This window comes from Staurois parvus, unplaced genomic scaffold (assembly GCF_062004578.1).
Source record: "Staurois parvus isolate SC_StPar_1 unplaced genomic scaffold, SC_StPar_1.0 ptg000042l, whole genome shotgun sequence".
In the NCBI taxonomy this organism is placed as follows: Eukaryota; Metazoa; Chordata; class Amphibia; order Anura; family Ranidae; genus Staurois; species Staurois parvus.
Genome location: NW_028317838.1, coordinates 604,263 through 631,856, shown reverse-complemented (window position 1 = coordinate 631,856; position 27,594 = coordinate 604,263). Strand labels below are relative to the sequence as shown.

At 47.3% G+C, this 27,594-nt stretch overlaps 2 protein-coding genes across 2 annotated transcripts in view; one reads left to right on the top strand and one right to left on the bottom strand.

The window, feature by feature from the left end:
- Window positions 1–27,594, bottom strand: part of LOC149470476 (uncharacterized) — a 491,741-nt gene that overhangs the window by 259,615 nt on the left and 204,532 nt on the right. The gene's annotated exons all lie outside the window — the stretch shown is intronic.
- Window positions 6,115–19,855, top strand: LOC149470477 (uncharacterized). The gene is made up of 2 exons (XM_089663436.1): window positions 6,115–6,424; window positions 18,489–19,855. The coding sequence occupies exon 2, from the start codon at window positions 18,795–18,797 to the stop codon at window positions 19,431–19,433; it is 639 nt and encodes a 212-aa protein (XP_089519562.1). The 5' UTR covers window positions 6,115–6,424; window positions 18,489–18,794; the 3' UTR covers window positions 19,434–19,855.

Here is a 27,594-nt window from a genome sequence, read left to right as displayed (position 1 = left end):
TGTCCTGTAGGCAGGGAGGGGGTAGAAGTGCCCTGTAGGCAGGGAGGGGGTAGAAGTGTCCTGTAGGCAGGAAGGGGGTAGAAGTGCCCTGTAGGCAGGAAGGGGGTAGAAGTGTCCTGTAGGCAGGAAGGGGGTAGAAGTGCCCTGTAGGCAGGAAGGGGGTAGAAGTGCCCTGTAGGCAGGGAGGGGGTAGAAGTGCCCTGTAGGCAGGGAGGGGGTAGAAGTGTCCTGTGGGCAGGAAGGGGGTAGAAGTGCCCTGTAGGCAGGAAGGGGGTAGAAGTGCCCTGTAGGCAGGAAGGGAGTAGAAGTGCCCTGTAGGCAGGAAGGGGGTAGAAGTGTCCTGTAGGCAGGAAGGGGGTAGAAGTGTCCTGGAGGCAGGAAGGGGTAGAAGTGCCCTGTAGGCAGGAAGGGGGTAGAAGTGTCCTGTAGGCAGGAAGGGGGTAGAAGTGTCCTGTAGGCAGGAAGGGGGTAGAAGTGTCCTGTAGGCAGGAAGGGGGTAGAAGTGTCCTGTAGGCAGGAAGGGGGTAGAAGTGCCCTGTAGGCAGGAAGGGGGTAGAAGTGTCCTGTAGGCAGGAAGGGGGTAGAAGTGTCCTGTAGGCAGGAAGGGGGTAGAAGTGTCCTGTAGGCAGGAAGGGGTAGAAGTGCCCTGTAGGCAGGAAGGGGGTAGAAGTGTCCTGTAGGCAGGAAGGGGGTAGAAGTGTCCTGTAGGCAGGAAGGGGGTAGAAGTGTCCCTGTAGGCAGGAAGGGAGTAGAAGTGCCCTATAGGCAGGAAGGGGGTAGAAGTGCCCTGTAGGCAGGGAGGGGGTAGAAGTGCCCTGTAGGCAGGAAGGGGGTAGAAGTGCCCAGTGGGCAGGGAGGGGGTAGAAGTGCCCAGTGGGCAGGGAGGGGGTAGAAGTGTCCTGTAGGCACGGAGGGGGTAGAAGTGCCCGGTAGGCAGGAAGGGGGTAGAAGTGTCCTGTAGGCAGGGAGGGGGTAGAAGTGTCTGGTAGACAGGAAGGGGGTAGAAGTGCCTTGTAGGCAGGAAGGGGGTAGAAGTGCCCGGTAGGCAGGAAGGGGGTAGAAGCTGAAAATTGTCGGGGGCAGGAGGGGGGTAGAAGTGTCCGGTGGGCAGGAAAGGGATAGAAGTGTCCTGTAGGCAGGAAGGGAGTAGAAGTGCCCGGTGGGCAGGAAGGGGGTAGAAGTGTCCTGTAGGAAGGAAGGGGGTAGAAGTGTCCTGTGGGCAGGAAGGGGTAGAAGTGCCCTGAAGGCAGGAAGGGAGTAGAAGTGCCCTGTAGGCAGGAAGGGGGTAGAAGTGTCCTGTAGGCAGGAAGGGGGTAGAAGTGTCCTGTAGGCAGGAAGGGGGTAGAAGTGTCCTGTAGGCAGGAAGGGAGTAGAAGTGTCCTGTAGGCAGGAAGGGGGTAGAAGTGTCCTGTAGGCAGGAAGGGGGTAGAAGTGTCCTGTAGGCAGGAAGGGGGTAGAAGTGTCCTGTAGGCAGGAAGGGAGTAGAAGTGTCCTGTAGGCAGGAAGGGGGTAGAAGTGTCCTGTAGGCAGGAAGGGGGTAGAAGTGCCCTGTAGGCAGGAAGGGGGTAGAAGTGCCCTGTAGGCGGGAAGGGGGTAGAAGTGCCCAGTAGGCAGGAAGGGGGTAGAAGTGCCCTGTAGGCGGGAAGGGGGTAGAAGTGCCCTGTAGGCGGGAAGGGGGTAGAAGTGCCCTGCAGGCAGGAAGGGGGTAGAAGTGCCCGGTGGGCAGGAAGGGGGTAGAAGTGCCCTGTAGGCAGGAAGGGGGTAGAAGTGCCCTGTAGGCAGGAAGGGGGAAGAAGTGCCCGGTAGTTAGGAAGGGGGTAGAAGTGCCCGGTAGGCAGGAAGGGGATAGAAGTGCCCGGTAAGCGAGGGGTTAATGGAATTAGGTATCCATTCAATGTATCCTCTGATAATCATAGAGGCCATGAAATAATGTATCACTTTAATTCATGATACTGCAGAATGTGAAATTGTAGCCACTGAAATATCGGGGTGCCAATTGTGACCCCTAAATTGCTATAAACAAGAGATCCCTGTGCTCAAATCCATACAGCTAGTGCATGCATTTATCCATCAGGTGCTAAAGGGGTGTAACCACATAAATTGCTGTAACACGACCTACCAACCACAGACATCCACAACAAAACTACCACAAACAATTATTGACAGACTTCCGCCCCTTCTGCCATAAACAGCACCCCTACCAAAGTAACACCATCAAGTGACAGAACTGCAACTGCACTGACATCCGTGTACCCATATGAATGGCGTAGCGTGCAAAGCGTTATATATTGTGTACATGTGCCCCCCTTGTCATTCCCCCCCAGAAAGATCAGTCCCCCGTGTAGATGTGCCCCCTTGTCATTTCCCCCCAGCAAGATCAGTCCCCCGTGAAGATGTGCCCCCCTTGTCATTCCCCCCAGCCAGATCAGTCCCCCGTGAAGATGTGCCCCCCTTGTCACTCCCTCCAGCAAGATCAGTCCCCCGTGAAGATCTGCCCCCCTTGTCATTCCCCCCCAGCAAGATCAGTCCCCCATGAAGATCTGCACCCCTTGTCATTACCCCCCCCCTCACCCAAGGATCAGTACCCCGTGAAGATCTGCCCCCCATTGACGCAAACATCCCCCCTAGCAATAAGCTCAGTCTCCCTTGCTGCAAATCCCCACCCCCATGTGACTGGCACCCACGTGTAACTGCACCACCAAAACATGTTATGGCCCCCCAATATCACTGATCCCCCCACATGTGACTGTACTTGCCATGTCACCCCCCAAGCAGCTTGGCGACATCAGGATCGTCAGCAGTAGTGATCCGAGGGATGTGACTCCTGTAATATCGGGATCGTCAGCAGCAGTGATCCGAGGGATGTGATTCCTGTAATATCAGGATCGTCAGCAGCAGTGATCCGAGGGATGTGACTCCTGTAATATCAGGATCGTCAGCAGCAGTGATCCGAGGGATGTGATTCCTGTAATATCGGGATCGTCTGCAGCAGTGATCCGAGGGATGTGACTCCTGTAATATCGGGATCCTCAGCAGCAGTGATCCGAGGGACGTGACTCCTGTAATATCGGGATCGTCAGCAGCAGTGATCTGAGGGATGTGACTCCTGTAATATCAGGATCGTCAGCAGCAGTGATCCGAGGGATGTGATTCCTGTAATATCGGGATCGTCAGCAGCAGTGATCCGAGGGAAGTGACTCCAGTAATATCGGGATCGTCAGCAGCAGTGATCCGAGGGACGTGACTCCTGTAATATCGGGATCGTCAGCAGCAGTGATCCGAGGGACGTGACTCCTGTAATATCGGGATCGCCAGCAGCAGTGATCCGAGGGATGCGACTCCTGTAACATCGGGATCGTCAGCAGCAGTGATCCGAGGGATGTGACTCCTGTAACATCGCGATCCTCAGCAGCAGTGATCCGAGGGATGTGACTCCTGTAATATCAGGATCGTCAGCAGCAGTGATCCGAGGGATGTGACTCCTGTAACATCGGGATCGTCAGCAGCAGTGATCCGAGGGATGTGACTCCTGTAACATCGGGATCGTCAGCAGCAGTGATCCGAGGGATGCGAACCCTGTAACATCGGGATCGTCAGCAGCAGTGATCCGAGGGATGTGACTCCTGTAATATCAGGATCGTCAGCAGCAGTGATCCGAGGGATGTGACTCCTGTAACATCGGGATCCTCAGCAGCAGTGATCCGAGGGATGCGACTCCTGTAACATCAGGATCGTCAGCAGCAGTGATCCGAGGGATGCGACTCCTGTAATATCGGGATCGTCAGCAGCAGTGATCCGAGGGATGTGACTCCTGTAACATCGGGATCGTCAGCAGCAGTGATCCGAGGGATGCGACTCCTGTAATATCGGGATCCTCAGCAGCAGTGATCCGAGGGATGCGACTCCTGTAACATCGGGATCGTCAGCAGCAGTGATCCGAGGGATGTGACTCCTGTAATATCGGGATCGTCAGCAGCAGTGATCCGAGGGATGCGACTCCTGTAACATCGGGATCGTCAGCAGCAGTGATCCGAGGGATGTGACTCCTGTAATATCAGGATCGTCAGCAGCAGTGATCCGAGGGATGTGATTCCTGTAATATCGGGATCGTCAGCAGCAGTGATCCGAGGGATGTGACTCCTGTAATATCGGGATCCTCAGCAGCAGTGATCCGAGGGACGTGACTCCTGTAATATCGGGATCGTCAGCAGCAGTGATCTGAGGGATGTGACTCCTGTAATATCAGGATCGTCAGCAGCAGTGATCCGAGGGATGTGATTCCTGTAATATCGGGATCGTCAGCAGCAGTGATCCGAGGGAAGTGACTCCAGTAATATCGGGATCGTCAGCAGCAGTGATCCGAGGGACGTGACTCCTGTAATATCGGGATCGTCAGCAGCAGTGATCCGAGGGACGTGACTCCTGTAATATCGGGATCGCCAGCAGCAGTGATCCGAGGGATGCGACTCCTGTAACATCGGGATCGTCAGCAGCAGTGATCCGAGGGATGTGACTCCTGTAACATCGCGATCCTCAGCAGCAGTGATCCGAGGGATGTGACTCCTGTAATATCAGGATCGTCAGCAGCAGTGATCCGAGGGATGTGACTCCTGTAACATCGGGATCGTCAGCAGCAGTGATCCGAGGGATGTGACTCCTGTAACATCGGGATCGTCAGCAGCAGTGATCCGAGGGATGCGAACCCTGTAACATCGGGATCGTCAGCAGCAGTGATCCGAGGGATGTGACTCCTGTAATATCAGGATCGTCAGCAGCAGTGATCCGAGGGATGTGACTCCTGTAACATCGGGATCCTCAGCAGCAGTGATCCGAGGGATGCGACTCCTGTAACATCAGGATCGTCAGCAGCAGTGATCCGAGGGATGCGACTCCTGTAATATCGGGATCGTCAGCAGCAGTGATCCGAGGGATGTGACTCCTGTAACATCGGGATCGTCAGCAGCAGTGATCCGAGGGATGCGACTCCTGTAATATCGGGATCCTCAGCAGCAGTGATCCGAGGGATGCGACTCCTGTAATATCGGGATCGTCAGCAGCAGTGATCCGAGGGATGTGACTCCTGTAATATCGGGATCGTCAGCAGCAGTGATCCGAGGGATGCGACTCCTGTAACATCGGGATCGTCAGCAGCAGTGATCCGAGGGATGTGACTCCTGTAATATCGGGATCGTCAGCAGCAGTGATCCGAGGGATGTGACTCCTGTAATATCAGGATCGTCAGCAGCAGTGATCCGAGGGATGCGACTCCTGTAACATCGGGATCGTCAGCAGCAGTGATCCGAGGGATGCGACTCCTGTAATATCAGGATCGTCAGCAGCAGTGATCCGAGGGATGTGACTCCTGTAATATCAGGATCGTCAGCAGCAGTGATCCGAGGGATGTGACTCCTGTAACATCGGGATCGTCAGCAGCAGTGATCCGAGGGATGCGAACCCTGTAACATCGGGATCGTCAGCAGCAGTGATCCGAGGGATGTGACTCCTGTAACATCGGGATCGTCAGCAGCAGTGATCCGAGGGATGTGACTCCTGTAACATCAGGATCGTCAGCAGCAGTGATCCGAGGGATGTGACTCCTGTAATTGCAATCCAGCATGAAAGGAGTTAACACTTTCTCAGAGCGAGATCGCTGATCGTCTGCTTATGCCTGAAACTGGCACATGCGCAGATACATCAAGGGGGGCAGATCCTCAGCTTCCATATCAGACTAAGGGAAAATGGCCGCTGGAGGAGGGACAGGCGGGCTACAACAAAATGGAGGAGGGAGATCTAACCCACTGCACTGTAATGTGATAACTGTGTTTCATTGATAATAGACCAGGAAAAAATTGCCACCAAAGGAGGTACAGGTGGTCTACAAGAAAATGTAGGAGGGAGATCTAATCCACTGCACTGTAATGTGATAAATGAGATATAAATGAAATTAGACCAATGGAAAATGGCCACCAAATAAAGGACAGACAAGCTACAACATAATGGCGCCCGATTAGTCCATTAAGGATTATAATGGTATATATAGGCAGCTGTACGTCCAATGGCCAACTCCTGAGGAAGTCACGTGATGTGATGTAACATGTAGAGTGGGACAATGACGTCAAGCTGTTAAATTAGAAGATTACGAGCCGCCATCATCTTTTGCTTTTCAGGTTTTTTCCCTCTTGTTTTATTCTATTCAGCTTTTTTTGTACCAGCACCATCTAGTGTCTGCTCTCCATACTGCACCCTCTGTATAAATCTGTCTGCAGTCACTTCCTGTCTGGTGTCACTTCCTGTCCTGAGAACACTTTCTTCCTCTCAGCCATTTTAGATCAGCTTCAAGAAGGTCCAACATAATCGGTCTCCATCCTGAACACACGGCCACCATAGGGCCAGCATGGGATCTTCTCCATGTCAGAGCACACGGGTAAGTCAGGTGGATCTCCTATTCCTGGTCCCAGCTCCTGTCCCTGCTATAGACGGACCAATCATCTGTGACTGAACCTTCCTCCTCGTCATTGATGATCTGGGTGTATTATTATTATTTATTCCAGGTACTTATATAGCGCCGTCAGTTTACATCTATATTGTACATTCCCATCAGTCCCCGCCCCCGAGGAGCGTACAATCTAAGGGTCCTAACTCACATCCATACATACACATACTAGGGACAACTTAGGAGACAATTCACCTCCCAGCATGTCTTTGTAGTGTGGGAGGAAACTATAGTACTTGGAGAAAACCCACAAAGGCACAGGGAGAACATGCAAACTCCAGGCAGGTGGTGCCATGGTTGGGATTTGAACCAACAACCCGAGTACTGCCAGGTGGAAGTGCTAACCACTCAGCCACTGTGCTGCCCCGTGCTGTATATATCTCAGCATCTACTTCTCAGTGTTGGTTTCCTCCTCATTGCCGGCCATTAAATGGGCCTCAGAATGGCTCCGGTATTCCCTCCTAGGAAGGACATTCAGGCCGATCTCCCACCATGTTCCTCTGATGTGTCCGAGACAGAATAACAGGAGAGACACCAGGAGAACCCGCTGGGACCTGACACTCCGAGAACCAGAGTTATGGCGGAGTATAGACCCTTCCTGAGATACTCCTCCCTGGGAACGTCATACCTCCGTACTCCTCTCCTGTACATACCCATCACTGTCATACCTCCGTACTCCTCTCCTGTACATACCCATCACTGTCATACCTCCGTACTCCTCTCCTGTACATACCCATCACTGTCATACCTCCGTACTCCTCTCCTGTACATACCGATCACTGTCATACCTCCGTACTCCTCTCCTGTACATACCCATCACTGTCATACCTCCACACTCCTCTCCTGTACATACCCATCACTGTCATACCTCCGTACTCCTCTCCTGTACATACCCATCACTGTCATACCTCCGTACTCCTCTCCTGTACATACAGATCACTGTCATACCTCCGTACTCCTCTCCTGTACATACCCATCACTGTCATACCTCCGTACTCCTCTCCTGTACATACCCATCACTGTCATACCTCCGTACTCCTCTCCTGTACACACCCATCACTGTCATACCTCTGTACTCCTCTCCTGTACATACCCATCACTGTCATACCTCCGTACTCCTCTCCTGTACATACAGATCACTGTCATACCTCCGTACTCCTCTCCTGTACGTACCCATCACTGTCATACCTCCGTACTCCTCTCCTGTACGTACCCATCACTGTCATACCTCCGTACTCCTCTCCTGTACGTACCCATCACTGTCATACCTCCGTACTCCTCTCCTGTACGTACCCATCACTGTCATACCTCCGTACTCCTCTCCTGTACGTACCCATCACTGTCATACCTCCGTACTCCTCTCCTGTACGTACCCATCACTGTCATACCTCCGTACTCCTCTCCTGTACGTACCCATCACTGTCATACCTCCGTACTCCTCTCCTGTACGTACCCATCACTGTCATACCTCCGTACTCCTCTCCTGTACATACCCATCACTGTCATACCTCCGTACTCCTCTCCTGTACATACCCATCACTGTCATACCTCCGTACTCCTCTCCTGTACGTACCCATCACTGTCATACCCCCCACACTCCTCTCCTGTACATACCCATCACTGTCATACCTCCGTACTCCTCTCCTGTACATACCCATCACTGTCATACCTCCGTACTCCTCTCCTGTACATACCCATCACTGTCATACCTCTGTACTCCTCTCCTGTACATACCCATCACTGTCATACCTCCGTACTCCTCTCCTGTACATACCCATCACTGTCATACCTCCGTACTCCTCTCCTGTACATACCCATCACTGTCATACCTCCGTACTCCTCTCCTGTACATACCCATCACTGTCATACCTCCGTACTCCTCTCCTGTACATACCGATCACTGTCTTACCTCCACACTCCTCTCCTGTACATACCGATCACTGTCATACCCCCCCACACTCCTCTCCTGTACATACCGATCACTGTCATACCTCCGTACTCCTTTCCTGTACATACTACTCACCATCGTATCATCTGCAACTCCTCTCTTACATTTACTACCTGCAGTTATGCTCTTCTTCTTAAATTGGGGAATAACTCGATGACTTACATACTTTTCAGACCTTGTGAAATATTCTTGGCTGTTTTGAAAATAATACACTTTAATTTGTATCTCATGATAAATCCTGCCTCATCTCTGCCTCTCTACCTGCACCCTAACAATGAGGTGTGCATGCAGCCACTGATCTATTTCTGGCTTTTGTCTCTCAGTCATTCTAATGTTCATTTCTCCAAACGTCCTCCAGGACATCCTTCCTGAGACAGAGCTCCTCCCTCTCGGACAGGAAACACGTAAGCACAGTACTATAAAAGGCGGACCACCAGGCCTCCCTCCTGAGTTTTTAGTGTTTCCTCTGCAAGGATGGGTGCAGTCATCAAGGAACTGATTGTCGAATCCCTGGGCCCTAGAGCTTGCTGGTGGCTCCTGGTCTGTCTTACTTCCTCCTGCCCGATGTGATCCCTTCAGGGGAAGTGGGGCTGCGCTCCTGATATTTTTCCATGCCTCAGTGGATGATGACCATCGGGTGTGTCCTGGGGGATCCAGGACATTTGATGCCTGTCATTCTCCTTCCCGTGCGGGGGGGGCTCCAGCATCCGATGCACAGTGGGGCAGAGTGACTGCCAATCTGGCGTGCGAGTAGCTGCAACTTCTGGGTGCTGTCCAGGTACCAGAAGTTCCTGCTGCGGTGATGTCGTCAACGGGCGCCTGAGACTCATGGTTCCAGTCTCCATAGCAGCACTAGCATCTGGTTAGGCAGCCAGTCTGGTGTACAGACCCAGCAGAGCCTGTGGCGCCACCACAAGAGGGATGGATGGAAGGCACTGACAGTACTCAGGCATATCCTGGTCATTCAGGCACTGGCTCCTCTAAGGTAAGCTTGGGGACTCTGATCCCTCTTGCTGACCCTGGTGGGCACACTTCCTTTTCTTGCTCCCCCAGCACAGTGGTTTTGTATGAGGGGCCCTGGGCTGATTATTTTCTGTACTGTTTTTTTTCTTGCTTATTGTAGGTTAAAGTCCAGGACAAGGTGCAGAGTCAGACCCCCAAGAAGAAGTGTGCAGTTTGTGCAGCTAAATTGGGTTCAGCTTGGGAAAAACCCTTATGCTGCAATTGTGTGGCTAGGCTAATTAAGGATAAGTCATTTACAGCGTGCCATAAAGTGCTCACCTCCATTAAGGATGACATGTTGTCTACATTTCAATCCTTTAGATCCCTATTGGAAAAATGCAGCCACCACTGGATCCTTGGACCCAATCGGTGGGTTTGGAGGTAGCAGATGCATTAAAAGGGGAGGAGGACCCGGAGGAGGATCCTAGGTCCCGGGTAGATTCAGGCTCATAAGAGGAGGACGGTGATGTTTGCTCCTCCAGAGGTTCCAGGAACAAATTGCCCCTGGAAGATGTGGACAACCCCCTTAAAGCTATCTACGAAACCTTAGAGATCAAGGAGGAGGACGTTTGCCTATCTAAGCATGACCTCATGTATCAAGGTTTGCATGCTAGAAAGACTAATGTCTTTCCAGTCCATAGTTCCCTGGTTGATACCATTAAGCAGGAATGGGAAAGCCCTGAGAGGAAACCCTTTTTCTCAAGTAATCTTAATAGGAGGTTTCCATTTGAGGATAACGGGTCCCAGCAATGGAACAAGGTTCAGAAATTATACACCCCCTTATCTAAAGTCTCTAAAAGGACAGACTTAACATTTGAAGATATGGGGGCTCTGAAAGACCCTATGGATAAGAGGGATGAAGTCTTACTCCACAGGGCCTGGAATTCCACTTCCATCAGCTTTAGGCCAGCTTTCTCGGCTACCTGTGTCACCAGATATCTGGAATGCTGACTTACACAGTCACTTCTCTCGGCAGGAACCTCCAGGCAGCAAATCCTGAAATAATTTCCTTTGCTGTTTAAAGCAGTTGGTTTCCTTGTGGATGCCTCGGCCAAGTCAGTTAAGCTAGCGGCTTGAACCTCTGCCCTTGTGAATTCAGCTAAAAGGGCATTTTGGTTAAAAACCTGGGCAGGGAACTCCGCATTCAAACTGCACCTTTGTGCCTTACCCTTTATTGGCGATAATCTTTTTGGTCCAGGTCTTGAGGAGGTTCTGGAATGTACAGCCCATAACAAGAGGACATTCCCAGAGAGTAGGAAAAGGTCCAAAATTACTCCAGATCGTTGTGCAGGTCTGATCTGCAACTACAGGAAACGTTTGGTTGAGGGTATTGCTGCCAAAGGAGGGTCAACCAGTTATTAAGTCCAAAGGTACACATACTTTTTCCTCCCTGCACTGTGAATGTTTACATGTTATGTGCAATCAAACCATGGCAACATCTAATGTTTGTGTAGTATTATGTTCAGCAGACTGTGTTCTTCTATTGTTGTGATTTAGGTGACGTTCAGAGCACATTTTATGCCCAATTCATGCAAAACTCCACATATTCCCAAGGGGTTCACATACTTTTTCTTGCAACTGTATAATGTCACAATATAGGTGCTGCCAGGGTGCCCAAATCTGTTATATCTCCCTCCCAAATATAGTACATTTCAGCCCCTCAAATAAAGTGCATTCCAGTCCCAATTTCATTAGCCAGTTTCCCCCAATTCCCTTAGCACATTGTAATTTAATTAATAAAGCTCAGCTCCCATTTCAGTAGTTGTTTCCCCCCTGTCAGGATGACCTTCCCCCCTGCTGCCTCTCGTCCTGCCGCGGCTTTTTGAAGCCGAACCACGCAGGACAAGAGGTGTGGCTCCTCTCACCTCCGCCACTATCTTCTCCCCATCCTGGGAGGCATTAGGGGAAAAGATAGTGAGGTTCACACCTGTCTGCGGAGAGGTACGAACCTCCTGCGGAGAGGTTCTGGACCGCGGTGTCAGAATGACGCCGCACGGTCCCGACATCTGCACTGCATGCACAGGGAGTTCCCGCTCTTGCGGATGCCACCGGACAAAGGCTGCGCTCCGTGTCCAGGGGGGCGTGCCTCTTTGCCGAGCAACGAGGCTCACTGCCCACGGCCCGCCCGCCATTGCCAGGACGACCAAGAAGCGTCCTGCATCGGTTTAAGAGACCGATGACAGGCTCTTCCCGGTCATCCATTTCACTGCCAAGCCACCGAGGGATCCCAGATAATACGGGACTCTTGTGGCCACACTGCATACACCCCCCCAACAGATAAGGGGAGCTGCCGCACTGCACACCCCAAAGCTAAGGGGGAGAATCATGCCAGCTGCCCACCGCAAGCCCCAGAGAAGGGGGAGACCTCCACAAGCTGCCACTCTGCAAGCCCCAAGGATAGGGGGAGAACTACACCAGCTGCCTTCTGCAGGCATCTAGGACTCGGGGGGATTATTACCATGGACTATGCCACGCATACTCCAGTTTCAGGGCAAGTACTTGATGTCATACTGCCTTGCTCCCTTGTGGACCCGGGCATCCCTGTCTGATCTGTGAGTGAATGCCCCCCTGTTTTCCCTGAACTGTTCTTGTACTCCCTCTCCACCTCCCTGTTTGGATTACAAACTGCTGTAGAGATTTTAACTTTGCCCCTGTGGCTGGACTACAATTATTTTGGGTCCTCTTCTTGCTATTTCCCATACTGGGCACTGCCACCCCCCTTGCAATCCCCTATTGAGTGACTGCCATTTGTAATAATAAAGCTTTGTGTGTTTGCCATCTGCCTTGCGTGTTCTGTCCTGCCTACCCTCCGTCACAATATACCTTCCTGTTTCCTCTGCATATTACAGTGTCATGCCACCACTTATGTATGGGGCACTGTTAAACTGCATCTACCCCAGTCCATCCGTATCTTACCGAAACTTAGAGTGGTCTGGGGCTTCCTAACTTTGCTAAATATTTCCAAGCTGCACATCTTGCTCAACTCCCTAAATATCATGCAGTAAAAGTGACCCCCTCCTATGGGTCACTATAGAATCAGTAGATTGTATCCCCTCATCAGTTGCAAATTTACTATGGCTACACCCAAGAGATCGTCGCTCACTCCAACACCCAATTACTCAACACTACCCATCTATCTGGGACAGTCTAAAGTTCTGATACACCTTACAGTCACCCCATAACCCACTCATGGCATACCTCCTCCATCCAGGCTTTTATCCGGCATGGATGCCTCCATCTTCTTTTCATGCTTGTCCTAGAGCTAGTCTAGTTCAACACCAGACTCCTTTATACCCTTCCAAACCCTATGTGACTCCAACAAAATCTCTACCTCTGAAATTTTTAGATATCTTCAGATCAAACACTTGTATTGCTCCCACTTACACATGAACACCTCTGTCCTAGACATGACTAGGTTTGGACACATATGTAAATGTGACCCCCATGCCAGACTTTTGATTTCCACCTTATATGCACAGTTACCAGCTCCACCACCTTACACTTCCTTACCATATACATCCAAGTGGTAATGGGATTTAAATCTTCATTTGAAAGCGATTGGGCAGACATATGGTCTGCTGCAAAATCCTCCTCCCAAAATATAGTTGCTATGGAGACTAACCACAGCACTCTCATGCACTGGTACCTGGTCCCTGCCCGGATCACTAAATCCATCCCTAATCCCTGACTTGTTTATGTGGCTGCTCTGAAGCAGGTATCCACATTTGGTGGACCTGCCCGGTTGTTCAAACGTATTGGTGCAAAATATTCCATATGCCTACAGTTCTTTATGAAGAAGTTACAGTATATATATATCCATCCGGCCACTGCCTCATTTAATAACAAGCCCCAAGAAGTATACCTTATGGTGTGTCTCCAAGCTATGGATGGAAGGAAAGGGATCACCCCACCGGCAAGTGAGAAGAAGGGAGCATGAGTCAGAGCGATTCCAGTGTCAGCCAATACAAGTAAGGGGATGGATGCAGTGTGACCAAGTCCCAGTGGGTGGGGTGAAATGCATCAGAGAACGTGGCTAGAATGGCAGCTGAGGCCATTCCTCAACACTGGACTTGGTCGGTTGACCAGCGTCCATTCCTTTACTTGCATAAGGCCCAAGAAGTGACACACTGGCAATTCAAACTACTCCTGTAGGTCACCACCACGGCTTAGCAAACCATAGCGAAGGCCTGGAAATCCCCCCACCTCAATACCACTGAAACTAAGAATAGTGCCACTCGAGCCACGATACATGTCAAAGTAGAAGCCGTCCTATTAGACAGAGTGCATAAAAATGAACAACTATGGCAACCATGGGTTGACCATTTCCTACCCTCAAACTCTGATGAAACCTTACTCTCTTTGTAGTCCTGAGTCCATTAGGTAACCCACTACTCAGTTGCTGCTCTATACAGGCACACACCCTCCCCCCTGGGGACCTCCTCTCCTCCCCCCTTATCTGTACCCCTTTCTTCACTACTCTTGCTCTTATCTCTCCATTGCTCTCTTCCTTTTCACCTTTCCTCTCATTAGCTCTTTATCCCTTATGGGGGTTTTCCCAATTGGGGAACCTACACTATCAGTTTGAATTTTCAGTGAGGCGGACAGGTCACCCACTCGTCTGCCACTGATATCTGCATACAGTTTGAAGTACTAAATCTATACTCCCACTGTGAGAGTACCAGAAATGATACTATAGAGTATATAACATGTGCCAGTCTCTACATTCACTCCTCCCTTGATACTATAGCACTGTTATCTCTTGCTGATGTTAAAGCAGAGCTCCACCCAAAAGGGGAAGTCCTGCTTCAACTAGTTGCCGACCGCAGGTAGCCAAATGACGACTGCACTGCGGCAGGCCAGTTCTGGGAGGCTGTCATATGACGTCCTCCCAGAATGCGCTCTCCTGCATGCCCCTGGGGGCGCACACCTGGCGATCTCCGTGATTGTTGTGTTCTATGACACGCTGGTCATCGAGAAATGCAATTGCCGGTTCTAGACTGCACTTTCCTCACCCTGTCAGAGCATGAGGAACGTACTGCCGGCAGTTGTCAGAGGAGGGATCATCAGTGCCCTGAGGATCGGTGCCCATCAGCGCCACCCACCAGTTCCACCCACAAGTGCCCATCAGTGCCACCCACCTTTGCCCAGCAGTGTCACCAGTCAGTGCCCAGCAGTGCTGCCTATCAGTGACTATCAGTACCCATTATCAGTGCCGCCTAACAGTGCCAGCTCATCAGTGCTGCCTCATCCAACAAGATAAAATGAGCGCTGGATAAACATAGAAATGGAGCAGCTGGCATGAAAGGTAAGAACCTCAAAACCCTCTAATCAATAATAAATAAAACACATGCAGCGCTAAAGGTATGAAAAAAATGTAAAATCATAAATATCATGAATGAAATGTATCTAGATACAATGGATAATATAAAAGTGACCAACTATGATCTCCATATCAATTATAGTGACATAAATAAATACACACACTGAGGCGTATGGTGGAGTATAGATGTGATAAACATCCCAAGTTGGCGTTTCAAAGTGCATACATGAAATATAAAAACGGTTAGTCTCTAATCCGTGTAATCAGTGCTGCCTATCAGTGCCCATCAGTGCTGCCTATCAGTGCCCATCAGTGCCGCCTCATCAACGCACATCAGTGAAGGAGAAAAATTACCTTCAATTTGCAATATTTTATAATAGAAACAAAGAACTTTTTTTTTCAAATGTTTTGCTATTTTATTGTTTATAGCGCTAAAAATAAAACAGCCAATGGGGAGTAAATACCACCAAAAGAAAGCTCTATTTGTGTGACAAAAATGATAAAAATTTCACACGAGTACAATGTTGCATGACCGCGCAATTGTCATTTAGTGTGGCAACGCTGAAAGCTGAAAATTGGCCTGGTAAGGAAGGGGGTATAAGTGCCTGGTAGGCAAGTGGTTAAGGACCCAACTGGCACCTTTTTGGGGGGGTAACCAAAATTGACAGGTACCCGCTCCCACTTCTGTAAGTGGCTTCCAGTTTGGGGAGCTCATTTAGAAGAAGCCATCAGCTAGAATCAAGCTCACTACTCTACAGTATGGTGAAGACCAAGGAGGCCTAGCAATACCAAATGTTAGACTGTATATTATATCTGCCCAACTTCAACATCTTACCAGGTGGGACTTAGTAGACACATTAGATCCCATCCATCGGTTGCTACTTCCATCAGATACAGATTTCACATCACTCTCACACTTGTTAATGGGCTTCAGATGACACCAGTGGGAAAGGCATGATCTCTCATATATTTATTCCAGTCTTTTGACTCTTGCCAAAGACTTATAGAAAGAAATGGGAAACAGAGAAAATAATAGAGAGTGGTGGGAGGTGATTGTGACCTCCATACCTCTCACCTCTCTGTCCTCTTCACAGAAACTCAGTCATTTCTTTTGCATAGAACTTTCAGGACTCCAGCTCAATTGTTCAGCTAGGACAGGAGGGATTTCCCCTTATGACCCCAATTGTAGCGGTGATGTCGAGGATTTGATACACGTTTTGGAGATGTCCAAAATTATTCAAAAAGTGGAACGATATGACCAGTATTGTAATGTAGGTGTTCAATATTCCTCGGGTGTGCCTCTTGGTCTCAATAGAGGAGGAATTATTTACACCTCCCCTATTACAAGTCATATAGCAATAGTGAGGCTGCTTGACCATAAAAAATATCCCGATCTTGGCTATCATCTCAAACTCCCAGCAGACACCAGTGAATTGAGCAGGTGATCTCCACATCAACATGTGAAAAAACGAACGTATCAACATTGTTATTCCCCCAAGAAATGTATGTCTCTCTAGCAGAACTGGCTGGATACTCCTTGCTCTCTCTTAGTTAGTTCTTCATAGGCTTTTAAAATCTTAGCTCTTTTAGCTCCATAGAAGGAGAACGGCTAGTTGTATCCTACTGAATGGTGACTACATTGGAGACTGATACTTGGAGAATGATCCTGTAGACACGGGCCTCATTGAATGGTGTCCGCTATCTATGTACAGTTGTGTTCAAAATAATAGCAGTCAGACATCACTAACCGGATCAATCACTGTTTTTGGTAGAAATGATATTTCTACATGGCAAATAATTTACTAGCAGGTGTAGTAGAGTCATAGAAATCCAACAGACCCAACAGTCATGACATGCATGCTGCTGATTCTGTGTCATTGAATCACTCATTGAAAGGGGCGTGTTCAAAATAATAGCAGTGTGGAGTTCTATTAGTGAGGTCATTCATTCTTTGAGAAACAGGTGGCAATTATTGCCCTTATTTAAGGAAGGAAGGAAGCAAATGTTGGACATGCTGGTTACAGTGCATTTCTCTCTGAAATTCTGAGGAAAATGGGTTGTTCCAGACATTGTTCAGAAGAACGGCGTACCTTAATTAAAAAGTTGATTGGAGAAGGGAAAACATATAAAGAAGTGCAGAAAATGATCGGCTGCTCAGCTAAAATTATTGCAAATGCTTTAAAATGGCAACCAAAACCTGAAAGACGTGGAAGAAAGCGAAAAACTACCATTGGAATGGATAGAAGAATAGCCAAAATGGCGCGGACTCAGCCAACAATCAGCTCCAGGAAGATGAAAGAAGGTGTGACGTTCCCTGTGAGGAATGTTACAATTAGAAGACGCTGATGTGAAGCCAAGCTATCTGCAAGAAGCCCCCGCAAAGTCCCACTGTTGGAAAAAAGACGTGCTGAAGAGGTTACAATCTGCCAAAGAGCACATTGACTGGCCTAAAGAGAAATGGCGCAACATTTTGTGGACTGATGACAGTAAGATTGTTCTTCTTGGGTCTAGTGGGCGGAGACAGTTTGTCAGACGACCCCCAAACACTGAATTCAAGCCACAGTACACTGTGAAGACCGTGAAGGTGGTGGTCATGGTGGTGCAAGCATCATGATATGGGGATGTTTCTCATACTACGGTGTTGGGCCTATTTATCGCATACCAGGGATCATGGATCAGTTTGAATCCATCAGAATACTTGAAGAGGTCATGCTGCCTTATGCTGAAGAGGAAATGCCTTTGAAATGGGTGTTTCAACAAGACAACGACCCCAAACACACCAGTAAACGTGCAACATCTTGGTTCCAGACCAACAAGATGGACGTTATGGAGTGGCCAGCCCAATCCCCGGATCTTCATCCAATAGAAAACTTGTGGGGTGACATCAAAAATGCCGTTTCTGAGGCAAAACCAAGAAATAGAGAAGAACTGTGGAATGTGGTCCAATCATCCTGGGCTGGAATACCTGATCACAGGGGCCAGAAGTTGGGGGACTCCATGCAACACAGATGTACAGCAGTTCTCAGAAACAGTGCGACTACAACCAAATATTCATGAAGTCATTCAAAGGAAAGCAAAATCTTCAAACATTTCTCAGTTTATATAGTGAATGTTTGAGTTTGTAAAGAAGAATACAAACACTGCAATTTTTTTGAACCGTCTAATATTCACTTTTCTTCCATTTTTTTAGAGGAACAACACAAATTTGATGTATTTTCTTCATGTTGTGATTTGCAATTGAATGTGTCGTGTTCCCAATGCATTTGTGTGGATGGAAATAAAAGGATTAGAAGGATTTTCAGCTTTAGTCACTTTTTTCAACACACTGCTATTATTTTGAACACAACTGTATGTACTGGGGGGAGTTACTTGCCGTGTACAGCTGAATTGTTCTAGGCTGTTTCTTCTTTTCTCTGTTCATTTGTTTATAAAAGGTAAAAGTGACACCATAGACAAAGCAAGTTATTGTTCTGTATGATCTGTAACAGTGCCACAACTGCCTATACGTGAGAATGTATGACTCCATTGTCTGGGCTGAATGTTGGGAATACTGTGCGCACTTAGAAACTTTCTTAATAAAATCTATTTGATTAAAAAAATACTGTAGATAATGCTGTACATATTCTTTCTATTCATAAGATATATTTAGTAATGAGCATTAAAAATAGAAAGCAACTTTATGTAGCCCTTTATATAGAATTATTTTTTCTTTTTTTTTTGTACAGGTAGATTGATGAACCAAGTTTTGGGTCATGTTGGTCTTCATAAATATGGCTGAGTCACATGGAAAACAAGACATATGGTTGTCTTAATTGACTGAAAGTCTTTATTGCAGCTCACTGGAGGATTCACACGGGATACAAGTCATATCTGTGTTCTAAAAGTCATGGTTTGGATCCTCTTCCACATTGATCCAGCAGGAGAAAAGTAATTTCAATGTTCTGGAAGTGACAATGGCTTTACAATAAAGTCCAACCCAAGTATACATAAGAGGAGTCATTTCAAACTACTTCTTATTTGGAGATTTTACAATGGAGAGAAAATATATCAGACACCAGAAGGTTCACAAGGGAGAGAAGTCATATCATTGTTATGAATGTGATAAAGCTTTTATAAAGAAGTCAAATTTTTTCAGACACCAGAGGATTCACACTGGAGAGAAGTCATATCAGTGTTCTGAATGTGATAAAGCTTTTACACAGAAGTCATGTCTTATCACACACCAGAGGATTCACACTGGAGAGAAGTCATATCAGTGTTCTGAATGTGACAAAGCTTTTACTGTGAAGACAAATCTTATCACACACCAGAGAAGTCACACTGGAGAGAAGCCATATCAGTGTTCTGAATGTGATAAAGCTTTTACTCAGAAGTCAAATCTTATCCCACACCAGAGGATTCACACTGGAGAGAAGCCACATCAGTGTTCTGAATGTGGCAAAGCTTTTATACATAAGTCATATCTTATCAAACACCAGAGGATTCACACTGGAGAGAAGCCATATCAGTGTTCTGAATGTGATAAAACTTTTACAGTGAAGTCACATCTTATCACACACCAGATGATTCACACTGGAGAGAAGCCATATCAGTGTTCTGAATGTGATAAAGCTTTTACACAGAAGTCAAGTCTTATCACACACCAGATGATTTACACTGGAGAGAAGTAATTTTAATGCTCTCAATGTGACAAAACTTTTACAGTTAATGCCGGTCTAATCTATCACCGGAGGATTCATACATTTCTGCATAGATTAAATTCTGGAAGAAAAGAGATATTAAAGAAGTTTCAGGTGTCACAAGTTTGTTTCACATCCCCAATGTCATCCCACAAGCTAGAGAAGAAGGGAAAAGATAAAATGTTACTTTTAAAGAAACAAACTAAAACAAACTGGAATGTAATGATCGGATGAACTGAGTTTAGTGTTTATATCCATCAATACACAACTAGAAGGGATTTGAATATTTTACCTTTTGACAATTGTTTTTAAGATAAGCATCAATAACTGAACAGCTTCCCTCATGATTCTCATCTTTATCTTTTTTATGGAGCTTTGACTGAACATGTAATGCATTTTCATGATTCACCAACTGAGTTGTGTTTCCTAGCATTTTCTTCATTTCTGGATCCTGAGGTAATACATGACCAACACTGCCTCAGTACCAGAGACTAGGATGGGGTCTATTGTCATCTTACCAAGTCTCTGAAGCCTCATTGGGAGAGCCCATTATAGGTTCTTCCGACTAGTATTACATCATCAGCCAGGCTTGAGGTCTCCAGCTAAGCCCACCTTGTCCACTCCTCCCATTACATGTTCCATCTCCTCTCCCATTATCAATGCCTCCTTTCCACATTTCATCTCTCATTAATATTATTATACAGGATTTATGGCGCCAACAGTTTGCTCAGCGGTTTACAATATAACGGGAGACAATACAGCAACAATACAAGAGGGATAGGAGGGCCCTGCTCTTTGGAGCTTACATTCTAGGAGAGAGGGGCTAGTGGTACAAAAGGTAGTAACTGTGGGGGATGGACTGGTAGGAAGAGTAGAAGATTCCATTATTAGCTGAGGGCAGGATAGGCTTCCCTGAAGAGAGAGGTTTTCACAGATCGCCTAAAAGTGAGCAGAGTAGGCAATAGTCTGATAAATTTGGGTAGAGAGTTCCAGAGGATGGGGGAAGCTCTGGAGACAAGCATGAGAGGAGACAAGGGAGCTAGAGAGCAATAGGTTGTGAGAGGAGCGGAGAGTACGTTTTGGGTGATATTTGGAGACAAGATCGGTGATGTAATTTGGGGCAGAGTTATAAATGGCTTTATATGTTATTGTTAATGTTTTTGAATTTTATCCATTGGGCAATGGGAAGGCAGTGGAGGGATTGGCAGAGAGGGGTGGAGGACACTGAGTGGAGGCCAGTGGAGGGATTGGCAGAGAGGGGTGGAGGACACTGAGTGGAGGGATTGGCAGAGAGGGGTGGCTGATACAGAATAGTTAGTAAGGTGGATGAGTCTGGCAGCAGCGTTCATGATAGACTGGAGCGGGGATAGCCTGCGATGAGGTCGGCCAATGAGGAGGGAGTTACAATAGTCAAGAAGGGATATAACAAGGGAGTAAATAAGTTCCTTAGTGGTTTCCGAGGTTAAGAACGGACGTATCTTGGAGATATTGTGGAGGTGAAGTCTACAAGATTTGGACAGTGATTGGATTTGGGACTGAAAGGACAGATGGGAGTCTAGGATTACACCTAGTACCCTGGCATGAGGGGAGGGACTGATGATTGTGTTATTGATCTTGATGGAGAAGTCGGGGAGGGGGCACAGGCTGGGGGGAATACTAAGAGCTCAGTTTTGGAAAGATTGAGTTTGAGGAAGTGGAGGGACATCCATTCCGATATGTCGCTTAGTAAGTTAGTAATGCGAGAGGAGACTGAAGAGGTGAGGAGTAGAAAGATAGATGTGTGTGTCATCAGCATAGAGATGGTACTTAAAACCATGGCAGAAGGGAGAGGAGGTGTAGATGTAGAAGAGTAGGGGTCCAAGGACGAAACCTTGAGGTACCCCTATGGAAAAAGGGAGTGGAGAGGAGGAGGCAGAGTTATAGTTAACGATGAACAAGCTCTGCAATAGGTAGGAGAACCAGGAGAGAGCAGAGTCTTGGAGGCCAACTGAGTGGAGTTTTTTGAGGAGGAGGGGTTGGTCAACCATATCAAAAGCTGCAGAGAGGTCAAGTAGTAAGAGTATGGAGTAGTGGCCATTGGTTGGGATGAGTATGGAGTAGTGGCCATTGGTTGGGATTAGTACGGAGTAGTGGCCATTGGTTGGGATTAGTACGGAGTAGTGGCCATTGGTTGGGATTAGTATGGAGTAGCGGCCATTGGTTGGAATGAGTACAGAGTAGTGGCCATTGGTTTTAGCAGTTATATTATTAGTGGGTTTTAGTAGGGCAGTTTCAGTGGAGTGTAGTGAGCAAAAGCCAGACTGTAAAGGGTCAAGAAGGTTTTTGTTGGTGAGTTAGGAGCCCGGATGATTGTAGACTAAGCGTTCTAAGAGTTTAAAAGTAAACAAGAGCAGGGAGATGGGTCTTAAGTTGTTCAGGTTGGTGGTGTCCAGCGAGAGCTTTTTAAGTATGGGAGTGATGTGCGCATGCTTTAGAGGGGAGGGGAAGGGCCCAGTAGAGAGGGAGAGATTGAAGATGTGAGTGAGGGAGCATAGAATGGAAGAAGAGGGTGACCGTAGTAGTTGTGAGGGGACAGGATCCAGGGGGCAGGTAGTGAGACAGGCTTCTGAGAAACCTTAGTGACCTCTTCGGTAGTAGGAAGGTCAGAAGAGGAAAGTGTGGAGGGAGGTTTAGTATAAGTTATGCTAAGTGGTATGTGTTCCGTTCTCAAAACACTGACAATGTGTGGCTCTAAATGGACAACTAAACCCTTGTCAGAATCTCCAGCAAACAGAAGCCCACTGCTTGTGTTGTCTACCAAAGAATCCAACTTTATTTTATAGGTGAAACTGAAACACAATACAATGACAGCATATCAGTATACATAGAATAACTAGTGTAACATAAATGACAGATGACACAGCAGAAAGGCACTTACAGGTGATGATGTCTCAAGCCCCTTGGGAGAGAAGCAAGCACACTGCATCCACAGTTAATAGAAGTCTAAAATGGCTGACGAACTTCATAAACCAAGAGTCACTTCCTGTCTGAGAGCTTACATATCCAGAGGAGAACTGCCATACATGTTTGCCACTAGATGGCCGTGGTACACTACATGTCCCATATAAGTAACTTTAATTCAATTAGCCTGTGAAGGCAACACAGTATGGATGTCTGTGCAGTGGCAATGCCCCTACGAATTGCATCAATCTTGTTTTTTAAATGATTTTTTAATCTCGTGAGCAGTGAGTGAGGTACTGGGTGGAGGTGGAGAAAGTTGAGAGTTAGAAGTAGAGAAGAGACGACGAGGACTGGATGACAAGCTATTGATGAGAGTGACAAAGTAGGCTTGTCTGGCAGCATGGAGGGAGGAATTGTATGTTAAGAAAGCAGATTTATATCGGGTGAATGCTTGGTGAGATTTGGTTTTACACCACATTCGCTCCAGCGCACGACTATGTCGTTTAAGATCTCTGGTGTTGTCAGTCTGCCAAGGTTGTAATGGTCGGGGCCGGATGCTTCGTGTTAGAGGAGCAAGTGAGTCTAATGTGGATGAAAGTGAACTGTTGTAGACAGCAGTGGCCAGGTCAGGGCAGGACAGGGGAGAGATTCTGTCATAGAGTTGGTCAGTTGCAGAGTGGAAAGGAGAAGGGTTCAAGTTGTGAAGGTTTCTGCAGTTGGTTGGGATGAGTACGGAGTAGTGGCCATTGGTTGGGATGAGTACGGAGTAGTGGCCATTGTTTTGGATGAGTATGCAGTAGTGGCCATTGGTTGGGATGAGTATGGAGTAGTGGCCATTGGTTGGGATGAGTACGGAGTAGTGGCCATTGGTTGGGATGAGTACGGAGTAGTGGCCATTGGTTGGGATGAGTATGGAGTAGTGGCCATTGGCTGGGATGAGTATGGAGTAGTGGCCATTGGTTGGGATGAGTATGGAGTAGTGGCCATTGGTTGGGATGAGTATGGAGTAGTGGCCATTGGTTTTAGCAGTTAGTAGATCATTAGTGAGTTTTAGTAGGGTAGTTTCAGTGGAGTGTAGTGAGGGAATGCCAGACTGTAAAGGGTCGAGAAGGTTGTTGTCAGTGAGATGGGAGCTCAGGCGATTGTAGACTAAGAGTTCTAATAGTTTAGAGGTAAATGGCAGCAGGGAGATGGGTCTTAAGTTGTTCAGGTTGGTGGGGTCCAGGGAGGGCTTTTTAAGTATGGGAGTGATGTGCGCATGCTTTAGAGGGGAGGGGAAGGCACCAGTAGAGAGGGAAAGATTGAAGATGTGAGTGAGGGAGCATAGGATGGAAGAAGAAGGTGACTGTAGTAGTTGTGAGGGGACAGGATCCAGGGGGCAGGTAGTGAGACGGGCTTCTGAGAAACCTTAGTTGACCTCTTTGGTAGTAGCAAGGTCAAAAGAGGAAAGTGTTGAGGGAGGTTTAGTATAAGGTATGCTAAGTGGGATGGATGTCTGTGCAGTGGAGATGCCCCTACGAATTACATGAATCTTGTTTTTGAAGTGATTTGCAATCTCGTGAGCACTGAGTGAGGTACTGGGTGGAGGTGGAGAAAGTTGAGAGTTAGAAGTAGAGAAGAGACGACAAGGACTGGATGACAAGGTATTGATGAGAGTGACAAAGTAGGCTTGTCTGGTAGCATGGAGGGAGGAATTGTATGTTAAGAAAGCAGATTTATATCGGGTGAATGCTTGGTGAGATTTGGTTTTACGCCACATTCGCTCCAGCACACGACTATGTCGTTTAAGATCTCTGGTGTTGTCAGTCTGCCAAGGTTGTAATGGTCGGGACCTGATGCTTCATGTTAGAGGAACAAATGAGTCTAGTGTGGATGAAAGTGAAGTGTGAAGGTGATGAGATTGTGATCATAGAGAGGAAAGGGGGTGTTTGTGAGGTTGTAGGATATCATCTCATGGGTGACAACCTTTCAGGCAGGTCTGTGTCTGTGACACCAGCTAGAAAGAAGTCTCTGTTCAGTGAGAAAACAACATCCCAAGCTGATGCAGGCCTTCCAATACTGAGTTACTGCTGATTTAGGGGATGTATTCAGCAGTAAAACGTAAGCCCAGCTGGCCACTTGTGTTCCATGTGGTTCTGCCAAATGGGATTCCATCAGGTGAAGATCAGAAATCCTTGTTCCATGTTTTCTCTTTCCAGCTATTACTCCTCTCCATAGACTAATCACACAATACAACTGCCAGAGATCTGAACTTACAAAGTGCTGAGTGTGCGGTCATATTCCTACCACTTCTTCCGGGGGACTGACATTCCTCTGATTGGGGTTCACAATAATCACTCTGAGTGCACACATCTCTTTTTGGTGTAAAGTTTGTAAAGAAAACTTCTTCTCCCTGGAAATATTACAACGTTGGCACCAAAGTGTAACTATGGGCAAAATCAATAATGACGTTAATAATGAAATCTGTCATTAGCAGAGCAGGCTTTGTTTTTCCGAGTCTCCTATTGTTTTATTTTTTGTTGTCCCTCCCAGTAGATATTTTTTGTCTACTTCCTGTAGAAAATCCAAGTCTTTTGGGAAAAATGGCAGTTGGAGGGGTTGGGGCAAATCCTATAACACTGCTGGGGGTGCTCACAACTGTCAGTTGTCATTCATATGGGGGTTGGACCTTATAGAGAACCTGTTGCTGTAACTGCTGTAGAAGTGTTAGCTGAAGTTGGGCTTTACTTGTTGTGTGTCTTACTTATAACTCAGGTCTGCGACTAAAAAGCTGTTTGATTATTTTCAGCTAATTTCCATGTATTTTGGTGTGCTGAAAACAAATAAAATATTGAAAAAACTCCTAGACGTCATGATTTGCCACAAAATGCAAAATTGTCTTCAAATTTATAAAAAAAAAAAATTGGTTTTTTTTTTTTTATATTATGGGTTTTTAACCATATTTAAAGTCCAAATTACTATTAATTAATTCACATAAGTGCATTTAAGGTATAAAATGCCAAAAAAACATTAAAGGGGTTGTCCGAATTACGTAAAAAAAAATATAGCACTGTAAATCTGATGGTCAGCAATATATACATAAGCTAAGCAAGTTTTAGGGAAACAAATTCTATTTCCTCATTTCCCTAGTTCTCTTCTGGCCCTTTGTTGTTATTTGCAGGTAAACAATCTCTGCCCCTCCCTCCCTGCAAAGGGGGTGAATACATGTGCTGCTCTGAGTGACATGTCTGACTACTGAGGGTAAGCCTCAGCCCTGAGTCTGTGCTTCTAATGGTAGAAGGGGTCAATCTTTCCTGAAGAATCCAGTGGGTGGGATACCAAATACCCTTGTTTTCTGTGTCTATGGGACAGTCGAGACAGACAAAATCACTGGACCAAGAAGAGGTGACAGCCGAGGGTAACTTTGGTACCTTCCCATAAAGTTCTTCTACCACCTCTCCACATAAAATTGGGTTTGATGAAGCAATTTGTAAAATCACTTCCAAGAGACGGAGAATGCTTCAAATTCAAATGGTCACCAACTTTCCAGGCCTGTCGGGTAAAATTGAAGGAAGGTGTGTTCGTCGGACCAGACATTAGAAGGCTTAGAGTTGATCAAGAGTTTGTCAATACCATGACGGATCCTCACAAAGAAGGGTGGATTGCATTTAAAGAAGTCGTACAGAAATTTTTAGGCAATACCAAAGATCCTCACTACAAAAAGATTGTCAGACAAATGCTGAAAGCATTTCAAGCTTTAGGTTGCTTGATGAGTTTGAAAGTGCATTTCCTCCAGTCCCACCTTGACTACTTTCCTGAAAATTTGGGAGCTGTGAGTGAGGAACAAGGTGAACGAGTCCACCAAGACATTAAAGAGATGGAAAGGAGATACCAGGGAAAATGGTGCATTACAATGAGTAGTAGTAGTAGTTTTGAGGGGACAGGATCCAGGGGGCAGGTAGTGAAACAGGCTTCTGAGAAGACCTTGAAGACCTCTTCAGTGGTAGCGAGGTCAAAGGAGAAGAGTGTTGAGGGAGGTATGGTATGAGGAATGCTAAGTGGGGTGGGTGTCTGTGTAGTGGCGATGTCCCTAAGAATTGTGTCAATCTTGTTTTGGAAGTGGTTTTCAATCTCGTGGGCAGTGAGTGAGGCACTAGGTGGGGGTGGAGAAAATAGGGAGTTAAAGGTAGAGAAGAGCCGGTGAGGACTTGAAGAGAAGGTATTGATGGGAGTGTCAAAGTAGGCTTGTTTGGCAGCATAAAAGGAAGAAGTGTATGTTAGGAAGGCAGATTTATAACAGGTGAACGCTTGGTGGGATTTGGTTTTACGCCATATTCACTCCAGCGCACGACTGTGTCATTTGAGATTCCGGGTCTGGTCAGTCTGCCAAGGTTGTAGAGGTCAGGGCCTGATGCTTCATGTTGTTAGAGGAGCAAGTGAGTCTAATGTGGATGATATTTACTGTCCTGCTGTAAAAGGTGTAAATGATCACCCGCATGTTTCCTGTAGTAGCAGGGACTACAAACTCCTATCAGGAATATTAGGATGGGTACCTACCCAAGGGGGTCAACTTTTTGGATTTGGAGGAAACATTTCACATGGTTTCTTTCATTAATGACACCAATAAGGGGAGTCTCACTTCATTAACAATAGGAGAGCCAATCACAGGCCAGTAACATTTCATCCCCATTGGTCCAATGGATTCCTAGTCCTTCCAGATACATTGCTTCTTGTGTGTAAGGAGCACCCTAAAATGGCTTCCCTTCAATTCCACCCATAGCTGTACTTTAGGTGATGTTGCCCCTCCCCCATATCTGTAAGGGAAAGCCTCAATTTCTCCCAATACTCCCCTGACATAGTGCAAACAAAACCAACCCAAACCTCCAACAAATAACAATAGAAACAATACTAAGCGTAGATGTGCGGGCCGGGTTGGTAGCAAACGGGCAGGCAGGGCACAAGGAGCAGGCGGAAGAGTAGTTAGGTATAGCCAAAGTCAGGACAGGCGGAGTTCATTCAGAATCAGGGATCGAAGCAGAATCTGGATCAGGCAGAAAGTAGACAGGATGCAGGTACAGGGGCCCATGGGAAACATACACCAAGGCCCTGATCACAGGCCTGGCCATTCCTTAAATACACCTGCTGTAATCAGCCTCAGGTAATGGCTCATTGCAGGAGTGGTTGCTGAGAGCACCCGCTGGCCAGCCCTGGTACTGCAGCCTACAAGGCAGGT